Raw genomic sequence first — 21110 nt, forward strand, 5'->3', positions numbered from 1 at the left:
AGAAAAGTTTAGAAGAGGTTAAACCCAAATAAATCGGCTCCCAACTCCCTACACGGTTTCACAAAACTAGACTCACACAGAGTCTCAACAGTAACGTTGTTGTAACCACACTTTAAGTTTACAGATCACAGATTGCTCAGAATAACAGAATTCTGTAAACGAGTAAACTTGAACATCTCGGTTACGCAGTCCATCTTCTTCCATGGTGTAGCTGGTAACCATAGCAACAGTGGAAGTAAGCACACTCCCCGTCTCACACTCTTCTTCACTTGTAACCTTGTCACATTCTGGTTCACTTTTACAATGTGTAGTCCCATACCTTTTTAGCATATTGATGTGGCACACACGGCTTTTGCACCTACAGTCAGGTGTGTCAATGATGTAATTTGTATTACTCCCCACTTTTTAACGATGTGGGGAGCAGTAAACTTCGCCTGGAACACCGAACCAGGGGTGGGTAACAAAGCCAGAACAGAATCGCCAGGTTGGAAAGAACTAACAACAGACTTCTTGTCATAGCGTGCTTTCATCTTGCCCTGCACTGTTACAAGGTGTTGTGCTGCCACCTCACAAGCGCGTTGTAGTGTCTGACGGAGAGACTGAATATAGTCAGGCATAGTCATAGGGGTCGGATATTCAGTCAGTTGTTCACTCAACAATTTTAATGGTCCTCGCACAACATGACCGAAAACAAGCTCCGCTGGACTAAATCCCAACGACTCTTGCACTGTCTCTCTTACAGCAAAGAGAAGAAAGGGAAGACCCTCGTCCCACTCTTTTCCCATCTCAACACAGTAACTTCGCAGCATCGTTTTCAGAGTTTGATGAAACCTCTCAATCACACCCTGCGACTCTGGATGGTATGCTCCTTCAAAATTTGGTCAAACATTCTTGATGTAAAATTTGTGCCACGGTCTGTCTGAATTATCTTTGGCAAGCCAAAAGTAGAACAGAACTTAATCAGTTCTTTCACGACTGCTTTGGCTTTCAGATTACGTAAAGGAATTGCATCAGGAAAACGTGTTGCAGCACACATAATAGTTACTAGATATTGATGTCCTGCCTTGGTCTTCGGCAACGGGCCAACACAATCAATGACCAGTCGTTCAAATGGCTCACTCATGACAGGTATTGGATTAAGGGGAGCAACAGGAACTCTCTGGTTCGGCTTTCCTGCGAGTTGACAAACTTTGCAAGCTTTACAAAAAATAAACACAGCTGATTTTATACCAGGCCAGTAGAAGTATTTCGAAATACAATAGAATGTCTTTGTCACGCCCAGATGACCGGTCTTTACGTGTTCATGAGCCAGTTTTAACACATGAGTGCGATAGCCAACAGGCAAAACTATCTGCTGTACCTCCTGACAATTCTTATCATCAATGTCTGGTTTCCATCTGCGCATCAGCATTCCATCATCCCAGAAATACATCACCCCTGATTTAGGTGTTTGCCCAAAATCTGCAGCTTTAACACACTTCACTAGTGTTGGGTCTTCTCTTTGTGCCGTTGCTAAGGGTTCTCTGCCCACTTTTAAGTGGGTTTTGGACTCTGAACTGGAATTAAACTCAAGCTCAGGCTCTACGGACAGTGTGCACTCCAATGGGGCAGATTCAGGAACTAGAAAAGAGTCAGCTAGATCCACCACTTCCTTGAATTTTTGTGCCTGTGCACGAGTCACTGCACATACAGGAAAAGCTGAAGGATACAAAGTAGAAAGGTTAGTCAACTCTTTTACAACAGGGGCATGCATCACAATCGGGGTAGGGAAAACTTCACCACCTGCTAAATCATTCCCTATGATTAAGTCTATTCCTTCCACGGGAAACTGTTTACGGACACCCAGTTTAACAGCTCCACTGACAAGATCTGATTTCAAATTAATCATATGCAGAGGCACATTAACACAGCCCATTTCAATACCTCGAACTAGTACATCACAACCAGTGTAGGTATCAGCAGAAAATGGTCGGGGTGAGAAGAGCTGGGATAGAGGAAAAGGAGATTATTCAAACGTTCACTTATTTATTTAATCACATCTTTTGACTTTGTTACTTCCACTCTGAAACCTCTAGACTATAGAGGGGAATGTAACAAATGGGGGCTCGTCCGGGATACCGAAAGAGTTACTTCCCTTTTTCGCAAGAATTCGTACACCGTTTCTGACATCCTCATAGGTGGTATTGAGATGAAGTGTTCATCTTCACATCCATCAGGTGTATATAAAGTCTGACTTTGTGATTGGGATGGTTAAACTTGGAGTGTGTTCCAAGTTGCCATTTCAAGGGGTAGGTCTTGTGTTGGGGAATGACCCAGCAGGTGGCCAGGTTTACCCCAGACCTATTGTTGTGAGCAAAAGTGGCACACCAGCAGGTGGAAAAGTGGAGAGAGTGTGGACCTTACTGACTCACTCTGGCAAGCCCCTCTGAGTCTCCCAGATGTGAGCATATTAAACCTGAAATTAGTGCGGGAACTGATGTGAGTAAAAACACTCAAACTTTACGTTGATAAAGGTCAGTTAAGCGGTGTGCAGAAAATGGACCCTTTTCTTGTTCAGTGTTCTGATGTAGTGTCAACTTTTGGGCAAGTACCTGAGGGCCAAATTGTTTGCTTCTGTGATAATAGTGCACTAACACAGAAGTGGAAGCCCATTTGTAATTTATTTGATTGTGACAACCAACAAGTAGTACAGACTGCCATGTACCGTCCTCCAATATGGCAGCTTGCATCTGAAAATGTGCGAAGACCTTACTTGGATTGTAGAGGTTGTTTGACGAAACATTAACCTCGACTTCACTTGCCCTGTGCCCAAACCCTGACATTCATACAATGTTTTGTACATGTGGGTTAACTTGCATTTGTTTTTCTTGCAGTTTTGTGAGATGTCAAGAAAAATCTTATCGGTGGGGGTATTACGTCCGTAGGGAGGAATGTTTAATATTATATTTAATATTATTATTATTCTTGAATTTGTTTAGCTATTGTTTTGTCTTGTAAATAAAACTTTTTGTATATACTTTTTGTTACTTCCCCTTACCCCTAGACACTTAGGGGAACGTAACAGTAAGCATGTGTGTGACAGCCATTTCATAGCTTGTGTGAAGACAGAAGTGTTTTCAGGTACATGTTAGAACTGTACCTCAAGACTCCACACAGAATCTGAGTGCATTTTAAATATGTATTAAATGCTGTCAAGCCTGATGTTACAGAATGTAGAGTATTGCATAAATATTATGTTTTGTTCCACACTGTCCTCTAGTGGCTGAAGGTGAAGACAACTTGGCAAGGATTGCTGGCTCATGCTTTATAAGATCAATGACCAGTAACTCAAACCTGCTGTGCTCACTGTTTTTAAGAACACAAAACGGCGCCAAAAAACTAAACCATACTGAGAACATTTTCTTTAAGTTAACAGTTTTCTCTTGCACAAATGTGTTCTGGATTTGCTGGGATATTGCTATCCCGGAATGAGGGGTGTAATCAAAGCAGCATCAAATCAAATTTCATCCACCTGCATTCCTCCAGATCCAACACTTGGCAAGACACATTGCCAGTTTACTCCGTGCCAACCAACAAATGTAATTCACCTGCTCTTAGAGGGATCTGCTTCTCCTTTATTGTATTATTGTTTCCTCCCTTTTTAATTTTTCAAGACAATTTGTCTTTGCAAGTTAAAAGGGTAGGAAAAGCTAATCTTTTGAGAAGCCCAGCCTGAACCTTCGTAGTATATCTGTGTTCATTGTTCCCTGACTTCATTCCTAGCATGCCAGCTCACAGTGCCAGAGTTATGAAGAGGCTAGAGGAGGCAGAAGAGAATCAAGGTCAAGGTGAGATGAGTCATGATTCATTATATGAAAAAAAAAAATCAGCAGAATTTTATCTCTGCATCAACCAGGTGGAAGAAGACAAAGCAAAGCGCAGGGTGTGAAAAATGTTGTCAGTGGAGAGCTAAAATTGTTGTGCTTCACAAATCAGGCAGAATTATTTTCTCATTCATGCCTATAGTGTGACGTTTGTCTCCGAGTGATGACGCACAGCTTTTTAACATGCTGAAATCCAGCATGGTTAGCAGGCATTTTAACTTTCACAAGTGTATGAACAAATTCCACCACCTTTTAATCAGCCTGTTTTATTACATCAACATGGAATCATAATTTATCCTGTTTATTTTAACACGTGTTCTTGGTCTTATTGTGCACAACTCTTCAGTGCATTTTTCTTGTCTTGGTAACATTTCATAAAAAAACTTGTTCTACCTCAGAAATAACTTTCCTTTTTTTGCTATGCAATTGTACAGCAATGCAGATGTACGGCTTGAAAATTCACAATATCTACATTCATAAAATACAGCAGATAGCAATGCAACTACCATGTTCAAGGCCCAAAAAGGTAGTAAGGACATTGTTAAAATAGTCTATGTGACATCAGTGGTTCAACCATAATTTCAAAACTACAAGAATCCTTTTTGTTCGCTAAGAAAACAAAACAACTTTATTCAAAATGTATTTTCTTCCGTGTCAGAGTTCGACCCGCTTTCTGAGAGTAGTACAATCAGTGTTCGAACTATACCGTGGGGGGGGGGTATAGTTCAATTATATATATATTTTATAATTTGTTTTATAAAAATTGCAATGACTTACTTCTTGGTTGTCATCCCGGTGCGGCGGGAGGTGAGCTAACAGGGCTTGCAGCAGGTGAATCGAAACTTAACTAATTAAACTGCCTTGTGTTCATGGTAGCTAGCTATATGATGATAACTGCAGAATGGATTTGAAGGACTGCGCGCACAGATCTATGTTGAATCCAACGTTTATATTTTTCTACGAATCTTTAAGTTAACATGCACTAAACATGAGTGGAATGAATTTGCACCGCAGCACCCCCACACCTTGATGCTCATGACAAGAAGAGCATGTATAGTTATCTTTATTGAAGTGAATTAGGTTTAAATCGCCGTCATGCATGAAGATATTTTTGCAGTTTTACACATAATAATCGATGATCACATTACACAAAACTGAAATTGCACGTCAAAATAACACATTGTCAATATTTTTTGAGACCCCCCAAAATTTCACAAATCACGTTTTCAGGGGAGCCCATGTCTTATTAAGGGGAGCCGAGCTCCCCCTAGCTCCCCCGTAGTTCGCACCCTGAGCACAATGCATGTGTGTGGTGCTGCTGGCGTTCTGACAAAAAGTATTCTCGTAGCTTCATAACATTACAGTTGAACCACTGTCACATGGACTATTTTAATGATGTCCTTGCTACCTTTTTGGGCCTTGAATGTGTCAGTTGCATTGCTGTCTATGAAGGGTCAGAAAGATCTAGGATTTCATCAAAAATATCTTAATTTGTGTTCTGAAGATAAACAAAGGTCTTATGGGTTTGGAACAACATGAGGGTGAGTAATTAATGACATTTTTCATTTTTGGGTGAACTAACCCTTTAAAGTCGTAATGTATTTTCATTATATTGAATCCACCTAACCCGCTACTCATTTAATTACCTTATTAATTGAAGAAAGTAAGTCACGAGTTTAGATGACATAAGGGTAAGTAAGTGGTGACACAATTTTCATTTCTGGCTGAACTATAACTTTAAAGCCAAGGTAATAAAGCTTACAGCCATAATTTAGCAAAATACATTGTAAAATATTAGATACATCAAGATACATACGAAAAGCCAAAAAAATAATCGAGTTCCACCCACATGACAGAAGTAACACTTCTTTATACTGCTGTGCAAACATATCCTGATAGACATAGCGACTGGATTATTCCATCTCCAATGGTATTAATCTGAACAAAGAGATATAGAGGTCAAGAGGTCATGGGCCGGCTGCCATGACAACAGGAAATATCCCCATACTGTTATCTGGTTTCACAGCAGCAAAGTGTGGGTGTGTCAGCACCCCTTGTTGAGCTTGTGTGTGTTTGCCGGGCAGTTGGGTGTTACCGTCATGACCCAGACTGAGGTCATGAGAGGATTGTCAGAGGTCAGAGAACTTGTTCGTGACCTTGGCAGCTTCTTTTAGACTCTCCTCATTCCTGTGCTTTCTCTCTGGAGCTCTAAACTGCAATTTCATCCATTAATGCTGTCAGAGTGTCCTTGTTTCATTACACCAACATCAAAATCAGCCAAAATCAAACAGTCCAGCTAAGAGGTTCAGCACTCAGATAGTTTATTGAAGCTATGTAAAATCTTACTGCAAAGGGATTAGCGACTTTGTTTTATTCCACTTATCTTGACTTTAAAAGAGGTGTGTGAGAAGTGTGCCTTAGTCTCCCTGACAGGTTTGTGGTAATAAGAAAAAGACTTAATGCTTTCTTATGTAAATGAAGACTGTAGTGAGAGGCTGTCAGTGAGCTGCCTGGTTGTTTTCATGCTCAGGCTGGAAAAGGGTGAGAGAGGGCAAGAATTTGTTGGGGTAAACCGTGAAACGATCATGTCAACAGGTGTATCATTACTGTGAGTTACATAATGAAAACCACAGACACTGAGACACATGAGACGACTTGGCTGATTGGGACTCAAAGGCGAAGGATACACAGAAAATGTAGAAGTTTCTATTCGACGGGGTAATATATAGAATGAAGTGTCCATGAAAATACACTATGGTTTAAAAGTTTGCAGCCAGAGAATTTTTTTTTTTAAGAAATGTATACTTTTTTTTCAGCAAGGATACATTAAATTGACCAAAAGTGATAGTAAAGACATGTTACAAAAGATTTCTATCTCAAATAAAATTCAAATTATCCTGAAAAAAATAATAACAAATGTATATACAAAATTATTAAGCAGCACAACTGGCAGATTTTCAATCAATAAATTAATTTTAAAATATACTAAAATAAAAATAAATAAATTGTACTTCACAAAATGAATGATTTTTACTGTATGTAATGAAATAAAGCTTTTGTGAGATAGTTCTTTCAAAAATAAACTTAAAAATCATTTGTGATAAACCTGTGGAATTGTGGCTTTATATGTTGTAAAGTGTGTTGAATGTATAGCTGATAATACTAGATTCTTTCTGATGGAATAATTGACTCCAAACTAATTCATTATTGATTATTAATGCACACCTGAGTACGTAATTTGGTCATGGCATGAAGCAGAGAAGCTGTTACACTTCAGAGTACATTAATATTTAATAATATTTTCAATATTCCAGTGACCTAAAATGATTTTGAGTGTCAAAATACTTTTTACAAACAGTACAAAATGCTGTTACTGGTTTGGAAATAAGACAAAGTAATATTTAGAATTGATTTACGACTGTAATGTAGTCAACAAAATATTGGAATTACTTTATAACCCTTGGAATGCATGTCAGCCAAAATCAGGAATTTAGTTTGTGGTCATTATTAAAAAACATTTGATTGCGTCATATTGGGAATGACCAATCAGAATAAAGTACAGCAGAGAGCTGTTTAATATGCAAAGATATTTATTAAATGATCATGCATTTATTGAACTTGAATGGCTGGTGTTCCTATTCTGTAGAAATCTGCAGCGTTTTCTGTGGAATTCCGTGGTTGTATATTTTGTAAAGGCCTACTTATCTTCACAATCTTCTAAGCAACACTTTACTTCTTAGGAAAACATGTCATCATATTATTCTACTCTGCAAGACTTTTTACACAAGACTTTGTCTTTTACAGTTTCCCAGTCTGACCTCATGTGCTCTTTAACCGTCCTCTGGGCAGAGAAGCGCTCGGAACATTAAATTACTGTCTTTTGTCACTCTGTTCCTTTGTGTTTCTGTGACGTGCGTTGGGATGTATATCAGTGTCTCCAAACGCCATTAAACATTCACATGTTCTTTATTTCAGAGCTATTACAGGAAGCTCATGTTTCATTTGACCCTCCTCCTTTTGACCACAAGTCATCATTCTATGTTGGCATTCGAGATCATCGTTAACAGATGTCTGGCTTCCACAATAAGAATGACCAGTTAAGTAACATCTGCTTTCTTCACTTTTTTTCTTATTTCCACTACACTTGTCATAAGAGTCTCACATGCTTCATCAACTACAGAAACTTTTATGTATTGATTTAAAAGTAAAAAAAAATATTTTTTAAGGTCACGTTAAGTCACATTTACTGTGTCTATGTTTTGCGTTAAAGGGAATCCCATGCACAGTGATCTCACCCCTCAAAAAGCTTCCGGACCAGATAGAGTCCTCTGGCTGGAGGGAGGGGGGTAGACAGAGGCTGAGCTCAGTCAAACAGGGGTGACGCAAGGAGTTAGTGCTGCACTGTTGAGCCCCTAAGCCCAAAAATGTCCTGAATCAGGATAGCCCAACTGATTTGTTTGGGGAAGGGCACACAAGAAGCAGCATGTCCCAAATCCTATTTCTGTATATAGACTGGAATATGAGAGTCTTGCGGGTCTTGTGCCTTCATGTAACTATAACAATGCCATGTAGCATCTACACACAGCACCCTAGAAACTGCTAAGCAATATAATAAATATGCTACTAACCAAGCACAGACATGCACCACTCACATCATCTTCTGTGAATTAGTAACTTTTAATATTGCAATTAAATTCATACTTTACATTTTTATTTTAATAATAATAATAATAATAATTCATTACATTTATATAGCGCTTTTCTGCTTTTTCTAAGCACTCAAAGCGCTCTACATTGTGAGGGGTGGTGTCTCCTCGTCCACCACCAGTGTGCAGCATCCACCTGGATGATGCGACGGCAGCCATAGTGCGCCAGAACGCCCACCACACACCAGCTTACTGGTGAAGAGGAGACAGAGTGATGAAGCCAATCAGTGTAAGGGGATGATTAGGAGGCCATGATGGTCAGAGACCAATGGGAAATTTGGCCAGGATGCCGAGGTCACACCTCTACTCTTTTCGAAAGACATCCTGGGATTTTTAATGACCACAGAGAGTCAGGACCTCGGTTTAACGTCTCATCCGAAAGACGGTGCTTTTTGACAGTATAGTGTCCCCGTCACTATACTGGGGCATTAGGACCCACACAGACCGCAGGGTGAGCACCCCCTGCTGGCCTCACTAGCACCTCTTCCAACAGCAACCTAGTTTTCACCGGAGGTCTCCCATCCAGGTACTGACCAGGCTCAACCCTGCTTAGCTTCAGTGGGCAACCAGTCTTGGGCTACAGGGTGATATGGCTGTGGCTGTAAATTAAAATAATAATTTTAATTATTATTATAACATTATTTTAATGTTATTGAATACTTAACTTTGAATTGCAATTAATTGAAAATGTATTATAGTTTAAATTGATATGAAATATAATTGGCTGAACTTTAGTTTTTGGCCCACTTATGTAGGACTTCAGTAGAACTTTATCACTCTAAAAAAATTGTACTATATAGCACTAAAAGTGGTTATTTGGCTCGTAATCATAGGGGATCCACTTTTGGTGCTGTATAGCACCAAATCTTGGTGCTTCAGTGGTTCTTCTGCGGTTCTTCACCGGTTCTTTGGCACCGCTACCATATACAGAACCTGTTAAGCTCATGTATGGTTCTTCAGTGGTTCTTTGGGGTGATTAAGGTGCTATAAAGCACCACTGCCGTACAAAGAACCTGTTAAGCTCCTTTAAAGGTTCTTTACGAGCCAAAGAACCACTGTTGGTGCTGTTTAGAACCATTTTTGTTGAAGAAATACAATGCAATATGGCACCTCTTATGGTTCTACATAGCACCAAAAGTTGTTCCCCTATGATTACGAGCCAAGAACCAGAGACCCTAAAATAAAGTGTTACCAAATACTTTTAAGATATGCAGTAAAACTACAAGTACATATCCATTAAAATTAAATGTACTTTTTGGGTTGGAGACTGCGAAACCAGATAAAAAAAGAGATTATGAGGTAAAGAAAAAGGATGTAATATTACAAAGCATTTCAGAAAAATCAGTCATCTTTCAATAACACAGCATGTTTCATCTCTCAGACCTTTCCACACGTTGGCTTTGTCGCCCTCTCATAAAGACCAGAAAATGCTATAAATTGTGAAGTTTAAGAAGAGAATATGAGACTAGAAGACTCTGAATGACATGTTATTCTCTGTGTATGTCCAGCTAAAGTCCCAAGTGCCTGTTAACTCACAGACTCTGGCAACTCAAAGTCTACTTGCTTTTTCAGTGTAACAGAGGGAGTGTGAGACTTGTGGGGGCAGTAGGAGAAAAATCCAGAAACTGAGACTTTTTACATAGTCTTCTGCTCTTCTGGTTGGACCTCTACATAAAAGTGGTCCAGTAGGTTTTAAAGAGTCAGTGTCCAAGAGGACCCCAGGGGCCGGCTTTGCAAAACTTTCCCAAGACCACTTAGCAGAAAGGTTGGGGATATAATGCCGAATGTAGTGTCCAATATTGTTCTTACAATCTTAGGTTCCACACAGGGTTTTGTGAGCAGATGTCACATGGCAGAGATCCTCAATCCTCTTGCTGGAAGTCTAATTACAGCACATCTCTCTCAAAATTTTAGTTTATTTCTAAAGCAGTTGATAGGGTGGGTGTTATTATAGTGGTTGTGGGTGGATTATAGGGTGTTTCTAGCTTGTTGCTATAGTGTTGCTAGGTGATTGCTAGAGCATTGATACATTGTTCCTGGGAAGTTCTGGGTGGTTGCAAGGATTTACATTAGGTGTAGGTGGTTGCTAGGGTGGTGCTACCTTGTGGGTGGTTGCTTGAGTGTTGATAGGGTGTTGCTAGGAAGATATGGGTGGTTGCTAGAGTATTCCCAGGAAGTTCTGGGTGGTTGTTAAAGTGTTTCTAGTGCTTACGTGTAGGGTGTTAGGATGTTGCTAGCTTGTCTTGGGTGTTTACTTGAGCATTGATAGGGTCTTGCTAGGAAGATATTGGCAGTTGCTAGGTGTTGCTATGGAAGTGCTATGAAACCACCCCAAACTTTCCTGGTTGCTAAAATGTTTCTAGGTGGCTTCTAGTTGTTGTTTTTTTTCTTAAATGTATGGTGTTGCTTGGGTGTTGATAGGGTGCTTCTAGTAAGATAAGATAATAAAACAGATCTATATAGCCTACCTCGGCCATATTTGAGTAATTCACCTTCCTACAGGGGCTGCGCAGTGTTGCCAGATTGGGCAGTTTAGAATTTCATGTACGAGTAAAAACTGACTTGGGCAGGTGGAAAAAATTTGGGCTGGTTTGGTGGTTTTCAAATATCTAAATTGTATAGACTAATTGGTTAACAAACAAAACCCAAATGTGCATGTACTTCAGCCAATCAGTCATTATGACGTTACAAAACACACACGCACACTGCAGAAACGGCTGATGCTGATGTTGACGTTGCCAACCGCGCTTTTAGCCAATCACTAGGGATCAGCAGACAGATGTGATGATTCATGAGTTGATGGGTTTTTAGCATGATAAGGGATCAGATTTTGAATGAATAGCTGTATATTCAAGTGATCACAATGCCAAATATAAATATAAATTACACGGAAAAGAGTAGAAGAGTGATTTAACTCTCAAAATGTGAATTAAACCTATGGAGGGAGAAGACACGAAGGCTCTAATATCATTGTAACTGAAATCAGAGCACGGTTGAATAATTTAATCAAAATCAAAACTGAATATGGGACTGTGCCAAGTTCTGTAATATATGTTCTCCATGAAAGACTATCTAGTTCTGTCTGAAGTTAAAGTGTGACAGGGAGGTAAGCACTTCACTGTTGTTGATTTTTTTAAGGTCGGATTATCATACAGTATGTATTAATGAGTGACACAGTTTTAACTGTCATGATGTGTGCATGAACAAATGTGAAATACCTGCCAATTACATTAGTTATTCCAATCATTTATATGAGAATGAGAATGAGCTTTATTGGCCAAGTATGTTTACACATACAAGGAATTTGTTGTAGTGACAGAAGCTCCACAGTGCAACAGAAATACAGCAACAGGACAGGACACAGATAATAAAAGAATAACAACAAATAAACAAATAGGAAATGTACAAAGCAGCAAAAACACAATATATAATATAGACACCTAGTATGTACAGGTCAAGTATGTGCAAATTAGTAATTAGAAAATAAAATAAGTGAGTGTGGTGAATGGATAGTGTATTATAGTTGTGTGTTCCACATTTATTGTTGAGTGTTCATGAGATGGATTGCCTGAGGGAAGAAACTGTTTCTGTGTCTGGTCGTTCTGGTGCTCAGAGCTCTGTAGCATCGACCAGACGGTAACAGTTCAAAGAGGGAGTGTGCTGGATGTGAGGGGTCCAGAGTGATTTTACCAGCTCTTTTGCTCACTCTGGATGAGTACAGTTCTTGGAGAGTGGGGAGGGTTGCACCAATGATTTGCTCAGCAATCCGGAATACCCTCCGTAGTCTTCGGAGGTCAGATTTGGTAGCTGAGCTGAACCAGACAGTTTTAGAAGTGCAGAGGATGGATTCAATGACGGCGGAGTAGAACTGTTTCAGCAGTTCCTGCGTCAGGTTGAACTTCCTCAGCTGGCGAAGAAAGTACAACCTCTGCTGGGCCTTTCTGACAATGGAGTCTATGAGAATATCCCACTTCAGGTCCTGAGAGATGGTGGTGCCTTGGAATCTGAATGACTCCACTGCAGTCACAGTGCTGTTCATGATGGTGAGTGGGGGGAGAGCAGGGGGGTTTCTCCTGAAGTCCACGATCATCTCCACAGTTTTGAGCGTGTTAAGCTCCAGGTTGTTAAGACTGCACCAGACAGCCAGCTCCTTAACCTCCTGTCTGTAAGCAGACTCGTCACCGTCCTGGATGAGGCCAATCAGTGTGGTGTCGTCTGCAAACTTCAGGAGCTTGACAGAGGGGTCTTTAGAGGTGCAGTCGTTGGTGTAGAGGGAGAATAGCAGTGGGGAGAGTACGCAGCCCTGAGGAGCTCCAGTGCTGATGGTTCGAGTGCTGGATGTGAATTTGCCAAGCTTTACTAACTGCTGTCTGTCTGTCAGGAAGCTGTTGATCCACTGACAGACGGAGGTGGGGACGGAGAGCTGGGTTAGTTTATTTTGTAGACTTTCCGTGATGGTGTTAAAAGCGGAGCTGAAGTCCACAAACAGGATCCTCACATAAGTCCCTGGTCTGTCCAGATGCTGCAGGATGAAGTGCAGTCCCATGTTGACAGCATCATCCACAGACCTGTTTGCTCTGTAGGCAAACTGCAGGGGGTCCAGTAAGGGTCCAGTGATGTCCTTCAGATAAGCCAAAACCAGTCTTTCAAATGATTTAATGTCTACAGACGTTAGGGCCACAGGTCTGTAGTCATTAAGTCTAGTAATTTTATTGGGCACTTTTTGCATTTAAATTGGCTTATGATTGTTGACATTGAAAATAATGCACTTTTTTTTCTCGAGGGAATCGGTTAATTTTTTGATTGCCGTTTTGACATAGTGTCTGCCTGCATATTGTAGTTATATTTGGTAATTCTCTTTTTTGTATTTGCCTTGATTTGATCCGTTTCCTGTGAGATTTATCCATTTTTATATTATTTTGTCATAATTATTTTGTTTTAAATAGTTAAAAAAGGTCCTTACATGGCAGGGCAAGAACATTATCACATTATATTGACAGTTAATGTTTTGGGCGTTTTTTTCGTTTGTTGCTGCTGTTGTTGTTGTTGGAGTGGGCGGGTTTTGGTGAGCTTTTGTGCTGGAAATCTTCCATCCAATCTGGCAACACTGGTGCTGGATGATACTTAATATGACAATTCTTGTTATGTTGCATTCAAACTGATACGCTAAGAAAACATTCACCCGTGACCACACCACACAATCCCACTGATTTGTTCAGAGACACATAATAGCATGTCAACACTGTTTTGTCTTTGCAGTAAAAAAGTTGAAACCAAAAGCAAGTGTAAAGTAGGAAGACATAAAGCAAAAAGAAACAACAAAATAGCAGATAAGCCATTCCAGAGAAGACATGTCCTTGTGATTGTAGCCTAATCCTGCTTGAATAAGTGATGTCCCAGTGATAACCATTCAAATAAAGCAAGAACAAAATTCCACGTTCAAGGTTTGGACAGACTGGCACCAGAGAACGTGGCTAAAACCAAACTTTATGGTATTTTGAAATCTTTCCATGTATGGTATCAAAATCAGGCATCTGTGATTAGCATCAACTAATCCAATTCTTCAAATACAAACCTGCTAATACACAACTAGTTATAAATACACTGCATTTGAAGCAAGCAAGGAGTTTTTGCTTACCTTTAGAGTCACCACTGGCATGAATCTGTTTGGCTGTAGTGCTCTCTCCAGACCTTCCACATGGACCTCCTGACCGGCTATGCCCATTACTGAGACTCCTCTTGCGTTTACTGCCCTTGAACCAGCTGAAAGCCCGGCCCAAGGATGAACCCCGTTTCTTCTTACTGGCCTGCTGCAAGGCCAGGATCTCAGTAATGTCTTTGGGCACCAGATCCCCCGCAGAGCTGCTCCTGGACATCCTGAGACCAGTGATCACTGATCTCTGACTGCTCTCCTATTCCACTCAAAACACCTGCCACAACATCAAGAGAGAGAAGAAACATGAACATTTACATTTCAGAAAAGAAGAAAAATAATAAGAAAATGACGTGTGGCTCAATAACATGTAAGTGTGTCCAATAATTTTTTTTTTCTTCATATGGTTTTGAAAAATGTTATGAACCATTTTCAAGAAAATATTCAATTTATTGTCTCCAAAAATGTCAAGTGGTGTAACCATAAAGTAACACCACTTTGTAAACATTGGAATTTACACATCCTACAAACCCTTTAAAAAATAAATAAATAAATATATACTGTATATATATTTATTTATTTATTTTTCAAACACTTTAAAAAAATAAATAAATAAATATATATACAGTATATATTTTAATTTAAAATACTTTAAGTATTCTTGGCAGATTTTTATTATGATTAATTCATAAATATCAGTAAGTTTTTGGGCAGTTGCACCACATGACATTTTACAACTTGAACTTACCTTGTCATACAATTATGTCAGATCATTTGAAATGTTACAAGACTAATGGACCTCAACACACTCTGAATATTGAATATTCAGAGTGTGTTGGTGGTGATGGCGCAGTGGATAAGACACATGCCTTTGGTGTGAGAGACCCGGGTTCTCTCCACTGTGAGACACCAATGTGTCCCTGAGCAAGACACTTAACTCCTAGTTGCTCCAGAGGCGTGCGACCTCTGACATATATAGCAATTGTAAGTCGCTTTGGATAAAAGCGTCAGCTAAATGAATAAATGTAAATATTCATGAATATTGCAATATAATATCCTGTTTTCTGCTTTTTTGTATGCTGGTTGCACCACATGACTTTGACCTGGTGGATGAAAGTTTCTCCAAATGTCAATAAGCGGCAAAGCAGTTTTGTTAAAATATTTTTTTCTAACAAATCACAACTCCTAACTATTATCTAGCCATAAAATCAAACAGGGTTATAATAATGTTCAAGTCCAATCTCAGTTTTAATCCAAATATCTGTTTGGAATGTTTTCCAGGACCAAGAACCAGGATCAGAACATTTGTTACAGTTCCAGTCCCTCTTGAGCAACCTGGGGTGGACGGCACTAATCGGGGACTGAACCCACAACGTTTTCATTATCATTATTATGCCCAGATCTTGCATTACGCCACACTTCTGTGTAACAGAAGAAATGCCCAGAAGTCAGCAGCCACTTCAGCTACTGTGTCTATATCAAGTCTCTCTTAGTACCCATAGAAACAGTGAAATCTGAGAAAAATTACTATTACTCCCTCTCCAAAGATGCCTCACATGTGTTCTGTATCAGGTACTTGCAAGTCCCATTTCAGCATTCACTTGCAAATGTAGCGTCTACACCCTCATTCCCTGAAAACGTTTATTCTTGCTAAGCCTTCTAATCTGTCATGGTGCGAGAACTGGAGGTATGAGAGACAAAATAAAAGTAGAAGAGTGTATGGGAGAAAAAAAAAACTTAATTTTCATGCAAAAGCAGGCAGTGAAGTTCCTCTCCCTCTGAGAAAATATTCAGAACTAAACTCTACTATATCCAACTCACCCACAAGAGCTCCGGTTTGCTGATGACCATGTATTCTGTATTTCTCTCTCAATCTTACCTCAGTACAATAATTCGACAACAACAAAATCTCTGGATGGAGTAACACACACCCCAATTACACACTCATAAACCCAAACTCTAACACACCATCACACTTACAGAACTACAGCATGCAACTCAAAACAGTCGTCACATTCCCAAACACACATTTTATGTGGCAACACACACACAAAAGTGCACAAAAACACCAGAGGGTACCTTGCTTTCCTTTCTTGCGTCCTTTTGTCTGTGTTTCTCAGTGTGTGTCTTGTCTTTGCTGCAGTGCTGTGTTGTACTGTTTATTCAGCTCTTTTTGGGTGAGTGGAGCTCCATGCTGGTCAGTCCTCCCCCTCCTGTCCTGTCTCCTGGTCACCATTCAGCGCAGTGCAGTGCAGAGAGGAACTGCAGTTCACACGTGTATTCCACCCAACTATTTCACAATGACAAGCTGCCTCCCTCCCTCCCCGACTCTCTCCTCCTCTTATCGCTCTCTCTCTTTCTCCCTCTCTCACGCTCCCACCACAATGTACACACCGTTTCACTCCTCTCTACCTTCACTTATCGCTCTTAGACATCGTCTGTCCACTCCTCCTGTTTCTCTTCCTCACGCACTCATTGGTTTTTGTTAACTTATACTATCTCATCCTAATCAGAGGTGGTGGAGAGACACCATCCAGGCTTTGAAGCATTGACATGAAGCCAAAAGGCTGATCATTGTGTTCGGCATATGAAAAATAGACGAGCACTGCACACGCCACATGTTCATTATGAGCTACAGGTGATTTATGGACTCTGGAAACCTGAGATGTAGCGTGTCTTTGGACATGATTGACAGGCTTAGAGGCTACAGTACTGTACACTACTAGCTATGAGAGTGAGGCTAAAAATAAAGGAATAAACCAAAACATGGAAAAAGGTCCTCTTTTGGCTCCTAAAAGTATAGTAAAAGTAAGTTTATTATATCAGATAGCAGAACATCAAATAAAGTGATATTTATTGTTAAGACAGATAGGACAAGCAAAACGGACAAAAGAAAGTATTTTTAAATGATCAAACAATAGATTTCCTGTTCAAAAAGAAGACAAGTGTCTGGACACTTTGTGGTTTGAAATGCTAGTGGATCATGTTCATAATTAAAATGATCAACTACACCTGTTAAGGTCATTATCATACAGCTAAAATCAAAACTAAAACAGAAAACATTTCCCTTATTTTAAATAAAATAAACAGTAACTGGAATTACGTAATTCAACTAGTTGCCAAGGCAACACTTTAGCATTTAACTTTTAAGTACTAAAATAACTAAGACTGACATAAAAATGTATAAGAACTATTGACATATTTAAATAAATAAATAATGACAAAAATAATTACAACTTTATCTAAAATGAAAATGGTCATTTAAAAAAAATCTAATTCGAATTCACATAATAAAAACTATAATAGTACATCACTGACACTAAACTAACACTGGATTGCTCTGATAGGACACCTGTGTGAACTTGAAGGAAACTGACTTCATAATTACATTAAAATCACCATCATCTTGAGACCAGCTTGTTGAGGTCAGCTGTGAGAAACTGTCTACCACCAATTATTTGCAGATGCTATTTTATATTTTGTATCTTATAGGCTATTTTAATATATTTTTGTAGCTAATATAGTGACAGCCATACATTTTAAAGAGTGTCCAAATACTCCTGGGGCCACTGTCTGCCTTAATGAGGTCTGGTAACCAGTGGAAACGGTTAAAGGAGGGTATGTGCAGAGACTTGTCTCCTTAATGTACCGAGTAGCTCTTTAACCTCTGACGGTGATTCACCCACTAGGGAATTTTCTCTTGAACTTTGAGAGCTTGGTTGCTGTGAATTCGCTATTTTCGTTCTTTAGCAGCACAGAGAAGCCACAGAAAGCAGGCTAAGAATAGCAGAGCTAATAGTGATGTCATGTCCCGTGGGAATCGGTGGCAAGGGATCTGTTACCCAGCTCATCTGGTTTCATTTTAAATCCTAGCTGACGGTGAGCTAACTCAAAGATTTTAATGTTGCCATTCTGACAATATCCTCTGAAATGATGTTTTCTGTCTGTTGCTAATGCTTTCATGTTCATTGTACAGGCTAAAGGTAGTATGGACTATGGCAGCCTATTTATTAACCTGTTATCTTAATGTTTGAGGATTTTTGTAAATTAAGAGATTAATATTTTTATTTAGCAATGATGCATTAAAATTATCAAGTGACATTAAAGCCCTTTATAATGTTACAAAATATTTCTATTTCAGATAAATTCTGTTCTTTTAAATTTCCAAAAAATCCTGCAAAAAAAAAAAAAAAATGTATCAGTTTCCACAAAAATATAATGCAGCACAACAGTTTAACAACTACTGATAATAGTAATAAATGTTTCTTGAGTAGTCAGGAAATCAGGATATAAGAATGAATTCTGAAAGATCATGTGACACTGAAGACTGGAATAATGACACTCAAGATTCAGCTTTGCCATTACTGGAATAAATTACACTTTAAAACATTAAAACAACAAAAAAAGTTTATTTTTAATCACAATATTACTGTTTTCACTTACAATACTCAAAAATATGTGTGGGATATTTTAGCTTTATTTTAGTCTATATGTTTTTAGTTTTAGCATTAATCTTATCCATCTTGAATGAATGCCAAGTTCTGTCATGAAACTCTAGATGGTGCAGACTGATGGGTCGTTAACATTAATTGAGGATATTCACAACGTTAAACTACTAGGTACAAGCTGATTGGTTCATGTTGCATATATGAGCTTACTGCTTTACATTTAAATGGCTGGTTAGCATCCACTAGAGCGTTTCACAGCAAGCTTTCAGAGTTCCTCTGAAACCCTCCACCTCCCCAGCTCCACCTGTATACATCTGCTACGGGTTATTATATATGCTACTTGTGCAGCAGCAGTATGTCTTAAATACACACAGCACCGTTTCGGCATATGTACTGGCAGTAGCAAGTTCCTTGTACTTGCTTTGCAGCAGCAGCAATAATCTACAACAACAGTAACTGTGTGTTCACACCGCCGCCGGCGAGAGCGTCAAAGTGGCCGGAAGTCATTCATTTTCAATGTGAGCCGGCGGCGAGCTCCGGTGAGAGCGGTGCGGCGTGTCTTGGACGGTGAGAGCGTCGAGAAGAGTTGAAGTCAGTTCAACTTTATGGTAATGAGCTATGACGCGGTTGGGCGGCAACCAATCGGAATGTAGAAGTCCTCCGCTTGAGAGGGTTCCAGAGAACACACTCCTGTAAACTTTGGTTCCGACCACATTAGTTCCCAAGCATTTTCACGCTAGAACGCTTGTTTTTCAGCGGAAATATAGTTCATTTCCTCAAAACAACACCGATTTGACCAATTGCATTTAGGCTACACTTCAACCAGGACAGTTTGGAATGTAGGCTGCGCACAAATTAATGTTAATGTCAATTAAAGACCTAGGCTAGTAAGTCTCCTATAAACTGCATGTTGAAATTAGACTAATTTAGCAATTAACCATGAACACAAAAACACACCACAAATGGCTTTTATTGGTTTATTTAGTTACCAAACATGTAACTATAATTAAGTTCTTTCCATCGATCAATTTCTTACTTTCACAATTAAAATATTTCATGAGGTTAACTTATACCCTACTTGTGGTCAGTCTGCACAAGATCAACCTGCTTGTTTCCTTTGCGGCTCCTTTAAATACAAGACCAAGCGCTCGATCATCAGAGAGTCAACGAATCTTTCTACAGCGTCGCTGGCAGGGCGGCCAGAGTGAATTTGCCGTGAATTTGCCGGTGTGAACGCACAGTAATAACCAACAGCAGCAGTGTAGCAGATCTATTCCGCAAAGACCAAATACATTAACACTGTCATATCCTTTACCATGCTAAAATCTTGTCATGATAGAAATGTGCTCTGCCATCTGATTCATTCATATAGTATGTTACTGTGAAACTGTGGGGCTCTTGATTCGTCCTGTGGGATTTTTCAGAGATGTGTCAAAGCAGTCTGTCAATGTTTACTCTAGAGTCTCACAAACAATCTGATTTCTGAGTTCCTTTTATCTGAATCTGAAAAAGAGACAACAAACTAAAATGATAGTATTATTTCAGGCTCTGCAAAGAAATAAAGCTTTGTTGTCTGGCGCAACCCTTCAGGAACTATGTTTAATGTGTTGTCGATGTATTTTCCACCACGCCATGGCCATTTACAGGAAAATTTAGTGACTGTAAACAGAGATAAGGGAGACGTGTGTGTCAGGATATGTACCCAGGAACGACTCAATATGCTCTGTAAACACAAGCCTGCTTATTTTCAGAGCTTGTTTGACTTTCTTTCTGCTTTGAAAAGCACAGATGGAGAACCTCGGGCCCTGGCCTCCTTCCTTGCACTGGGCTGGACCAGCTATGATCCAGTAAATCAGCACTATCTAGGGATCACAATCTGGATCTGTTTTCTAGGGTCACGGAGTGAAGATACATGCACACAATTTTCTTCAGCCAGCCACAGATTGCAGTCTGACATGATCATTAACCATTGCAGGACTACAGAGTTCATGTGTAGCTTCAAACAAGGTTAAAATATGCCATGGATGTTCTGTCAGCAACCTCTGTATTGTATAGAGAGAGAGACTTGTGGGGGATTGGGTGGGGTTACTGTGAGTCAGACTTAAACGCAGTCCCTATGAACACATTGAAATGTTTAAATGTTGTTATAGCAACTATGAAGAAAACAGTCATTCTCTACCTTCACAAAAGCCTCAGTGTTTTGTTGTGAAAGTATGGAGCTCAAACTGCGGGTATATTTTGAGTACTACTATACACAATCATTTGCCACTAGAAGAAACTCAACCTTGCCAAATCCTTTGATCATTGGATTGCATTGGGAAAATGGAACATTTCCTCATTTCCAGCTAGATAAATCAAGCCTTTCTCAAGGTTACCAAAGGATTGCTTGCAAGAAACATTTATTTTTAGTTTTAACCAAAGTGATTTACAAATGAGGAAA

The 21110-nt window shown here is 39.5% G+C and overlaps 1 protein-coding gene across 2 annotated transcripts in view; it reads right to left on the bottom strand.

Moving 5' to 3' along the window:
• Positions 1 to 16524, bottom strand: part of LOC306884960 (NHS-like protein 3) — a 48784-nt gene extending 32260 nt beyond the window's left edge. For both annotated transcript variants that reach the window (XM_079441233.1, XM_079441232.1), the window contains exons 1-2: positions 16302 to 16524; positions 14208 to 14499 (exon numbers count right to left, since the gene is read on the bottom strand). In XM_079441233.1, coding sequence (XP_079297359.1) covers positions 14208 to 14445 — 238 coding nt within the window. In that variant the 5' untranslated portion in view covers positions 14446 to 14499; positions 16302 to 16524. The remainder of the gene's footprint in view (positions 1 to 14207; positions 14500 to 16301) is intronic.
• Between the last annotated feature and the right edge of the window lie 4586 nt (positions 16525 to 21110).

This window comes from Barbus barbus (assembly GCF_936440315.1).
Source record: "Barbus barbus genome assembly, chromosome: 19".
In the NCBI taxonomy this organism is placed as follows: Eukaryota; Metazoa; Chordata; class Actinopteri; order Cypriniformes; family Cyprinidae; genus Barbus; species Barbus barbus.